The sequence below is a fragment of the Berghia stephanieae genome, chromosome 1 (genome assembly GCF_034508935.2).
Source record: "Berghia stephanieae isolate SIO BIC M18660-M18661 chromosome 1, UCSD_Bste_1.3, whole genome shotgun sequence".
Lineage (NCBI taxonomy): Eukaryota > Metazoa > Mollusca > Gastropoda > Nudibranchia > Aeolidiidae > Berghia > Berghia stephanieae.
Genome location: NC_088360.1, coordinates 127,958,490 through 127,969,822, shown reverse-complemented (window position 1 = coordinate 127,969,822; position 11,333 = coordinate 127,958,490). Strand labels below are relative to the sequence as shown.

Here is an 11,333-nt window from a genome sequence, read left to right as displayed (position 1 = left end):
TCTCAATAAGAATTCGAATTGGTTTTGTTCTTCACCTGCCAGTGATTTAAGATTTCATACATCGATGTCCACACTAACCCGCCTTCGACTGAAAATACTTTGACTTTATAGTCAATCCGTCTAAGATCGTGTGCCAAGTCTGCATATTATTTCTCTGCTTTAAAGACGGGAGAGCCATCCTTTCTGTTTTCATATGGCACTGTGAGTTCGTTTATTATAATTTGCTTAGAGCTTTCAGAATGGATCAGAATGTCTGGTCTCATTCTAGAAAAAGTGTGGAGCGGGCACTTGTATCAATAATGATGATAGAAATAGGGTATGGAGAAGTGCCAGATGAAATCAGAGAATAAAAAGTAAAAAGTCACGGGGGTAGTACCAAACCTAACTGACACGACACCTCCCGTCTGGCTGAGAGAGAGAGAGAGAGAGAGAGAGAGAGAGAGAGAGAGAGAGAGAGAGAGAGAGAGACAACAGCGAGCGGTCACACTATCTACTGACCCATTCAGTCACACGTCTCATTCTCGTTTATTTCATAACTTTTGGGTGGTCCTCCCATTTGGATAAATCAGCAGATACCACCCTTCAACGCCGTTCTACGACATAATGCTAGAGATAAAAACAGAGAAAGTTGTAATGGTGAAATTTGAACCAGTGCCTCTCAGGACAACACAAACCGTCCAGCACAGAGTAGGACATCTACCTTATGGATGTCGATTCATTTTCCTTAGATTTGTGGTATATAGCCGAATTGTTTGGTGCAGTTTGAATTTGCTAATAATAATTAATATCTTTTTGTCTGTCATTTGTCAGATTGCTGCATTCTTTTGATTGTAATGGCCATCTATTCCTTGGTTCTTTTTAGCTCAATACATACGCCTTTTCTTGACATCTGGATTCCAGTGTGTCACTAAAAGCAGACTGCTATATAACATGGGAAATACGCAATTTCTCTTTCCATTGATGGATACTATTGGCATTTGCCTAGGTTTCCATTTTCATGTACAAGAGATTTTTAAAGCTAATGCCTTTTGTCTTTATTACCATTGAACAATCACGTACCATACAATTGACCCCCCCCCCCATAAAAGCTCTATATCGGCTTATATAACTTTTGGAAATAGAATAGTCTAGATGTCTATAAGTTTAAAAAAAGATCTTCGAATCTACTTATATAGTATTTGTCCTCATTCATTTTATACAGATAAGGGGATTCCTATTCATATAAATCTTTTCACACTACAACCTGTGTGTTATATTTATATAGCTAATTCGAGTACTACGTAATACCGGAAAATACCGGAGACGAGTGGAAACGACGAAACCCACCAAAGTTATGGGAAGTTGGCAGTAGTGGGGAATGAACCGGGGACTTAGGGAAGTGTACACCAGTGGTGAGTGAACCTGGGACTATGGGAGGAGGATACCAGAGGGAAATGAGCCTGGGACTTGGGAGACGGATAACAGAGGGAATTGAAGCCGGACTATGGGCGGTGGACACCAGAGGAGAATGAATCTAAGACTATAGGAGGAGGGCACCAATGGAGAATGAACTTGGGACTACGAGATAGATATCAGTGGAGAGTGAAGCCGGGAGTATGGGAGGTGGACACTAGTGGGGAGTGAACCTGGGACCATGGAAAAAGGATATCAGCGGGAAATGAATCTGGGGTTGTGGGAGATGCTTACCAGTAGGAATTGAAGCCAGGACTATGGGAGCTGGGCACCAAAGGTGATTGAGCCTGAGACTATAGGAGGTGGGCAACAATGGGAAAGAACCTGGGACTAAGAGATACTAGTGGAGAGTGAAGCCGAGAACATGGAATTTGGACACCAGTGGCGAGTGAACTCAGAAGGGTACTTCTTTTTTCCGAAACCTCCCTTATTCCCAGATTCATTCCCCTCTGGTATCTACTTTCCATAATCCCCCTACAGTGCCCACATCCATATTCCTAGCTTCGGTCCCTACCTCCCACAGTCCAAGGTTTATTCTCCTTTGGTATCCACATCTCTGCGTCCTGGTTTAGTTCCACACAATGTGTCCACTTCCCATATCCCAGGTTTCCTCCGATCTGGTTTCAACCTCAGATAATCTCGGGTTCACTCTCCACAGGGTATCGTCTTCCTTAGCCTTAGATTCCCCTCTCATATTTGCGGGTTCACTCGCCATTTGTGTCTCATCCTGAGAGAGGTTAAGAAACGCTTGTTCGAGAGGGGTAACTCCTCTGAACACTTTCTGCTTTTACTCTACGTGGGATTCTTGTTACTGTTGCAAGTATTTTGTCGGAGCAATTGTTGATTGATTGCACAATGTGTGTGAGTAATCACCATCACATTTTAGATGATGAGTGTGAGCAGTTTATTTTCCTTTGACTGTTATTCTAAATAATTTTTGAAAAGTGTTAACGGGAGCAATTTATCACTTGAATACACAGTATTCATCATTTATTTATTCGCAAAACGTGCTTTGAATTCAGTATTTTGAAGGTATTTTCCAGTGTACTTGGTCCCGACTAATGTGGTTATTGAGAAAGTATCGAATATTTCACACATAAAAATTAATAGTCTGTACTGTAAGAAGAGTAATATTTAAAAATAGAAAAGAGTGGATTATTATAGAGCAGGTCTGATAACCCAAATTGTTATGAGCTCATTCTTGTAATGGAAATACACTCAAACCAACGCAAAATTTTTCAATTACAACGGTGTTAAAACAGGCCCATAATTGCGTTCGGTTATCAGACCTGCTAATATGTGCACCACCTATGTTGTAACCATAGCACAAAGAAATAAAGCTGTGGTGCATTAATGTTGGTGTTGTTGAGTGTAGAATCAATTCATGCAATATTGATATCGTAACTCAAGGCCTGACAATGAAGAGTTGGCTGCTGCACTTGACCAAAGTGACTATTGGTGAGTTCAAGCATCTGTAAACGTAAATGCAACTACGAGGGCGAGGAAGAGGTGAACATCGCTACCTGTTGCCGAAAAACTAAGTGAGAAAAGTGAGTGGAGCAGGCACTTTTGTAGATAATAACAAGATATGAAGTGAGCAGGAAAGTGTCAGAAGACAATAGAGAATAAAAATTTCGCGACGGCGATAGGGGCTCTACTGTCTGAGCTATCATGTCTGAGCTATTCTGGGATAGAGCTCAGACAGTAGAGCCACGCTCTCCCCGGCCAGGCGGAGTTGTTGTACCAGTAAGGTGTGTTTGTTTGTTTGTTTGTATGTGTGTTTATCGATATTTTAGTTAAATTGGAACGAATTGGTCTTTTTAAAACCCGGCATATTAAACTACAACGGATACATCCTACACCGATATCCTATACTATAAATGCGTTTTGAACAATTTGGCTAGAAATATTATCTGTTATATGTCAATCGATTAAAACTAAATTCAAACTGTCATCAAAAAAATTCTAATTGAATCCGAAACCAAATATTTCCTTTAAAGTCTTGGACTAAGAATTTTTGTTGTTGGGCGTCATTTTAATTGTATCAATACATCAAAGGATACGGAATTGCTGGTGCTGAGGCTGTTTGTGAATGTTATACCAAAAATAAAATGCTTTAAAAAATAGAATTGTTTACATATTATTTTGACATTTCAATATATATATATATATATATATATATATATATATACACAAACAAACAAACAAACACACACACACACGCATATATAGGTATATATATATATATATATATATATATATGAATGTGCGTGTGTGTTTATATTATATATTATATATACACACACACACACACACACACACACATATATATATATATATATATATATATATATGTATATATTTATATATATATAAATATATATATATAAATATATTGAATCGTGTTTGATACAAATATGGTACGAAAAGTGCTCGACATGCAGTAATGGAGCGAATTATTATTATTTAAAACATTTACCACAATGTTTGGGACAGTCTACATTAATGTTTCAGGCTTAATTTGTTGAAACAACAACAGTCAACAAAACAACTCAGTCCTGACGATGGCAAATTAAGCCTGAAACATTAATGTAGACTGTCCCAAACATTGTGGTAAATATTTTAAATAATAATATATATAATATATATATATATATATATATAATATGTATATAATATATGTGTGTGTATTTATAACATAATATAAACACACACGCACATTTATATATGTATGTATATATATATATATATATATATATATATATATATATATATATGCGTGTGTGTGTGTGTTTGTTTGTGTGTGCGTGTTTATCGATAATTTACTTCAATTGGAACGAATTGATATGTATACAACCCGGCATATTGAACTACAAAGGAATATCCTACAACGATACCCTGTACTACAAAGGCAATACAAATATCCCATTTGTTTACCTGATTCATTGAAAATAAAACTTTATTACATACTCTTTGCTTAGGCATTGCGAATTAAAATCTAATAATACGAGATCAAAATTGATGTTCGTCGATCTCAATGAGATAATCATATCTATATTTATGTAATATATTTTAGAATCAAAAATGTGGATTAAGTACCTACTGAAAATCCACATACGGCATCAAAACAACAAAATCAACAAAATTCCTTTTTCATTTTGGCAGAAAACGTTGACTTCAATATATTATCTCTATAGATTAGGATGTCACCCAACCTTTCAAAGACTCTCAAATTTCAATAATAATAATAATAATAATAATAATAATAATAATAATAATAATAATAATAATAATAATAATAATAATAATAAGACATATGAAACACACAAACATTTTAAGGGTTTTAATGCTTTAAAAGAAATGAAGGTAAAATGAAGTTTACGGCGATTTGGGGTGACTATGACATTTTCCAGAAATTTTATAAACTATTCTACAGATTGTCCCAACTTCTGTCTTCCACGCCAGTGGTTCCAAACTATTCCAATAAATGGAGTCACCATGGGAGACGATTGATACACCAATCGATGTCAAAAGAGAAGATTACAAGTAAGTAAATTGATTGCATTGGGCAGTCAGATTGTCTCCGTACTATATAAAAACATTTTAATAAAATGTTAACCAATAAATAGTAATAGATATATATCTAAATTATATCCTTTAAATATCGATCGAATAAAATAACCCTCATCTTGTTAAACACTCTCTAACCTGATATTAAAGGAAAGACAAACAATTTCAATTTTAAAAAAAAAAAATTTTGGGGGGGGGGGGGGTGTGTGATATCTCAGTTATTATGTGTCATTCCATTTGCAGCCTGTGAAGTCATCCTGGTGTATAAGAGAACAATTTTCTTACGTCTAAATTACCGATAGTAAAGTTCATGGTAGAGTAATAAAGTAGACTTATTGGATACTCATGTGCAAAATGAGTACCTACCTGGTCGGTAAAATTGTAATATCCCTTAATAGGCGTCATGTCTCGTCCTACATTTTAAGTGTTGCTGTTGACTAAGGGCCTTGTTACAGTGCTCTGAGCACGTTTTGTGGATGTTTCTCTATATAAGTGATCAAAATTCAGACTGAAGTGTTTACTACACTGTATCGATGTTTGAATGTAAGGAATCAATAACTTGGAAATTCATAAAAAGTCAAAACAACAAATAGATTTGGGCCCTTTAGATATAATTTAAACTTCAGATGGGTTGGGGGTGGGGGGGGGGGGTCTTTGGTTCCCAACCCCCCTCCCCCCTCCCCCCTCCCTTGAGCCTCACCACCTTCACCCACTCCACAGTCTCAACCTTTGTAACTCAAGCTGATGCAATCCCAACTCCTCCACCACCCTCAAGCTCTACTCCTCCACCCTCATTTTCAAAAAAAAAAATAATAAAAAAATAAATCCCCAAAATGAAACGCGAAAAAAAAATCTTTTTGAAGTTTGAAAATCCATTCATAAATTTTTTTTAAGTTATGCAGTTTCCAAGATTTCATTTATTTGGATGACTCACAAAGATAAAATATCCTTTGAGTTCCTTGTTATATGTCACATGACCTTGACTCAAATAGTATATTATGTAGATTACCGTTTACGACGTAATGATGTCTACACACAACAGGCTACGCCGTTTGATTTAATACATGGTAAGTTGCCTGTTGGATGTCCTGTAGATAATGCCATTATCTTACTTACTCCAGTGTCAAATCATAAAATAAATAAATAAAATTACCTTTATTCATCTCATAGGGGAAATTTGTCTCTAGGGTCTATTCCAAGGGAAGACTGGAATAACCCAGGCGTCAGCCGCAGTGCAGCGCCGCAAATTGAGCTAAGGCGCGCTGACTTGTTCAATGCCACACAGCGCAGCGGCGGGAGATCGAACTCGGTACCTTTCGGCTACGAACCAAAGACCTTACCGCTTAGCCAAAGAGGTAGACCTGAAAAGGCTCGCGATTCTTCTGTCTCGTACCGTTGCATTTTCCACTTGTCATCCCAGTCCAGCTCTTGGTGTCTAGCCATGATGTCGAAGGACGGTCTCTTGGCCTCTTGCCCTCTACTGCTCCTTTTTTGTCGTTGTTTGTTTCCAACTAATTCTACTCATTCGTCGAAAACTCCACATTTCAAATGCAGCTATTCTTCTATCTAGGTCTGCTCGTCCATCTTTCTGAGCCGTACAAGAGTGCAGAATGCTCATAGAATATTTCAGTATTTCGATCCTTGTTGACATTTGCATATTGTCCTCGGTAAGGATCGTTCTCCAAAACCTTTTCTTGCCATTTCTATTCAAGCTCGGACTTCGAGATCACTTGAGCCATTTGTAACCGCGCGTTGTAATGTCATTAACTCTATCATCAGATAAAAATTCAAACATTAGTCAAAATGGTAAAGCTGTAAAGTGATAGACAACCCGGAGACCCAGCACAACGAAAATATTATAATTCTTTGTATTGAAACGCTTTATATAACGAAGAGGATTAAGAGTAGTTTGTATTTTTAGTCTGCCAATAGCTGCCTATTTGGGTGGATGATACTGCTCTCCTTGTGATAATGGAAAACTATGATGTCAGATCGATCACTAGAAAGTCAAATTTTACGAATAATGCTGCTGCTACACCATCATAAGAAATAAAGATCCACTAACAAAATAATTTATCGTAGAATTTGTGGGGGGAAAACTGTCTAACCTAAATTTAAAATGTATAAAACACACAACAATTTTACTTCGACCGTCACCCCCTCCCCTTCATACCACGTAATTCATATACCACAGAAACTGAGAAGTCCATTTGTTTTGATATTGGCCAACCCAACACAACTTTGTCTCCTGTTAAAGGCATCAAGATCCAATTGTCGTAAGTAGAATATCATCTTCATTAGATATATCAGCTACGTATAACATGAAGTGTCTTGAAAACGGCTGGTAGCCTAATATGGTGCATTTTACTAAGCAGTCGTAATATGACTATAAAACAATATATTATAAAAGAGAATTAAGTTGTGCATCTGTTATTTATAACATCTGAATGACAGAAAATCTATATAAGACGCTGATTCAATTTTATCACATTCTCCTTGATTCTATTCGATTTTACATTTTAAAATATCGATTATTAAAAGAACTTCAAGATGTTAGGTCACAATATTTTCACTTACGTAAGTCATGCGAAGTATAAACCTCTAACAATATAGACGTCTATGTAGCTTATTTAGACTTATCATGTTTCTTTTGGACGTGATTTTATATCGAATTTCGGCTAAAATAACGTCAAACTGCGTTTTTTTAAAATATATATCTGATTAAACCTATTCTATTTAGACCAGTAAGCATTTTCAGATGAGAAATAGGTAAATTGTTACACTATTGTTTATCATTTAAAAAGAAGCTAACCATTTACATTATTCACTGTCTTCACACGCGTCGTTAACCTTTCTTATTTTGTACAGGAGTGGAGAAGAAATCGCGCTGGAAAAGAATCACTTGGAGAATCTCTCTCTTTACAAAGAATCTGAGGGGTGAGTTTCATTTCAATGCGAGGTTAAACGATATACAATTTTAAAATATGTGTTGGTCTTCGGCACGAGGTTTTGACGTAGATAACACAACCTTGGGAATGCTACGCATCAGGACCGAGTGCCGCACTCCAACATCAAATTGAAAAATTATGGTACTACACTCCCATTTAAGAATATTAATCAACAAAGATTCCTTTGGAATATAATCAGAAATTGTTTTGTTTTTTTTCATTGAACTCTTTGAATATGAGGATATGCCATAAACAAACATGCGATATATTGCAGAGAATTAATCAGTGTCTTTTATTACGGTTTCTATTTCATGAGTGATAATAAAACCTGCATTGATGCGAGTTTTAACGAGCATCAATACAAAGTTTTAATATAGCGAGTGAAATCAAAAACGGTAATAAATGATAGGAATTGTTTATCACTCACTCACTCAATCCCATGACCGGATGGTCGTCGGGGGGACTTGCGTGAAGCAGAAGTTACAGTCTTCCTCCATGCCTGCCTGTTGCTAGCCCTATGTAGCAGCTTCGGAACAGACAGCTCTGTCCATTCTTTTATATTGTCCAGCCACATTTTCCTTTGGCGCCCTCTTCTGCGCTGGCCTTCGACTGTACCCTGTAGGACTGTCCTGCTCAGGCTATCGTGTCGAGTCCAAACCAAGACAGTTTTCTGCGCTTCATAGTCACTAGAAGATGTTCTTGTGGGCCTGCCCGAGCTTCTATTTCTTCCAGGACGTCTTCGTTTGTGCGATGCTCCGTATATGACACGCGTAGCGGTCTTCTATAGCACTTGCTTTCAAACGCCCCTTTGTGCAGTTGTGCATCCGTACAAAAAGGTTGACTACACCAGTGATTTATACAGTGAATTGTTTATCTCCGTTAGTAAATATCACAAGATTTTTAAAGCTAGAAATTGTAGGTGAAAAGTGAAGACAGAAATATTTATGTTGACATCATTGTTGATATTCATAGTGCTTTAAAAACAAAACAACATTTCACAAAGTAATACAATCTAATCAATCTAGTTTGTAATTAGTGATATATTTCAACGCATCAAAACAAAGCTATGCTTTCGCTTTCTGTTTAAAATGGCGTCGTAAATCGTAGGGATCGAATAAGGTTGGCAATAATCTATAATAATATAAGGATAAAAATGTAAACGAACTAATTTTTATAGCAGATAGTAGATCTAGCCTAGTTTTCCCCGTGGTTGACACGCACATACAAATAGGCAGACTTACTTTTTCTTTAAGCAGTATAGATATCAATCCAAATGAATCAATAAAATAGACGGATAAAATCTCAGTTCTATTCATTTCTTAATATCATCTGATTACATGTGGACCAAAAGTCACAAAACAAACAGTAAACAATGCTAAAAATTTGGAAAAGAAATATCAGAGCTAACACCTAGAATATTTATATATGTGAAACACCGTTTTATTCTCTGGTTTTAGTCTGAGTGAACTACGTGGACAAAATCGCTTCTAAAATCAAAATAATCAGAGATACGATATTTCAGATTTTCTAAGTTAAAGAGGAAAAATGTACTTTTCTCCATCAAGGCATTTGTTTTAGCTTAAATTGATACAGCCGTACTCTGAATTTAAAAAAAACACAAAACAACACTATTTTATAATAATGGTCAGAAAACTCGTCCTTCCATGTGTCACGATGAAAATTCGGCATGACATTTCACGTATGTACTTCACGATGGCAGCAGCCATGGGTTGAGCACAAAATTACCTCCCCTGTCGAGCATGACTCTTCACATCTATGTGTGATAAAACCCATAATCTATCCATGTTTTTCATGCCTGTGTTTAGATTAAATACTCTCAACATCTGCCAGCCAGATTAAACTGTTACTGGTGTTTATAAGAGGGGGTTTAAGGATACCGCTTTGTCATAAGACAGCAGACAAATGCGGCCCGTAACATAAAATAGAACGAAGGATCCACAGTCTCCTGGCTCACATCACTATAGTATGATGAGTCAAGATGGGGAGAAGAAGAGAAAGATAGAGATATATAGAAAGAGAGACATCTAGATGAGACAACTTCCGAGAAAGTACACTCATTTAGGAATACGTGAGTAGGTAACAAGATGAACATGCCTTTGAATTAAACATATGTAATAACACAAACATATTATGTAATCACACAAATGTGTTGAAACAATTAAACATTTATTACGGACGATACATACTAGACCTGGAAATACTTACAAACACTTAAACACATAGATACATTTTCAAACTACATGGAACAAACGGTCATCTCCATTTTCACACACATCCTTTCTTCACACGACGCGAACGGGTACTGAACTAAAATCTACTCAACCCAGGCCCGTAAGCTTGGCACGCGACCATTGGTGAGGACAACTCTAGATTACCTTTGGGGATGAAATAATATATAACAATTATCTCTCTTAAACCATAACACCAACACACAATACTGTGCGTAGCCTTAAACGTTTATAGTCTGATTGATAAATACTAACGAAAGAGTGAAAATGGAGAGGCTTCGTATGGGAACAAAACAGACAACGGACGTTTCGGGTACAAACCCTAGGGGTTGTACCCCAAACGTCCATTGTCTGTTTTGTTCCCATACGAAGCCTCTCCATTTACACTCTTTCATTAGTATTTTACGATCACCGGCTTCAGGCAGCCCCTACCGTTTTCTACTAGTCTGATTGATATAAATTACTGAGAACTTATCATTAACAAACTACCTAAAAATAATAACAAAGAGCTAAGTGACGTCAACGTCGTTCCTTCTATAAAAGGATTTTCCCCATCCGACATATTACGATTATGAGACGATTGGTCACATACAGTCTTTCTAAATTTTCTCAAGTCTTCCAGAACTTAGACAATGGCTGTTGGAGATTCAGCGAAGAGAGCACTCACCACCCCAGATGGTGATGGACAACCACCCGTCTAAATTTGATCTCTGTCTCGTCACGGGTGCAACGGATGCCATATACGTGGTATAAGATTTGTATTATAATGTCAATGGTTTTTTACATTTTATAAACAACAACCGTGCGGACCTAATCCTTTTTTGATTAAACCAGTTAGCTGCTGTACTCTGTACTTATCTTTCTAATATCGATCGATTTAAATGACCCTCAAATTGGAAAAAAACCCATCAAACCTGGGACCTCTCGAGGTGAGAGGTTTGAAAGTTTTTTGCCAAGATGAGGGTCATTTAAATCGATCTATTTTCAAAGGACGAGTTATTTAATATGTATTCTACGGCAGTTAATTGGTTCAATAAGCCATGTTACAACCATAAGAAATAGAAATAATATCAAATTCATTAGCGATAAATATGAAAACTGATCAAACGCATTT

At 36.7% G+C, this 11,333-nt stretch overlaps 1 protein-coding gene across 1 annotated transcript in view; it reads left to right on the top strand.

The window, feature by feature from the left end:
* LOC144963102 (kynurenine/alpha-aminoadipate aminotransferase, mitochondrial-like) overlaps window positions 1-11,333 on the top strand; it is a 29,819-nt gene that overhangs the window by 913 nt on the left and 17,573 nt on the right. Inside the window, exons 2-5 of the mRNA XM_078896755.1 lie at window positions 4,889-4,998; window positions 7,217-7,298; window positions 7,891-7,959; window positions 10,834-10,966. Of these exons, the coding sequence (XP_078752881.1) occupies window positions 4,889-4,998; window positions 7,217-7,298; window positions 7,891-7,959; window positions 10,834-10,966 (394 nt within the window). The remainder of the gene's footprint in view (window positions 1-4,888; window positions 4,999-7,216; window positions 7,299-7,890; window positions 7,960-10,833; window positions 10,967-11,333) is intronic.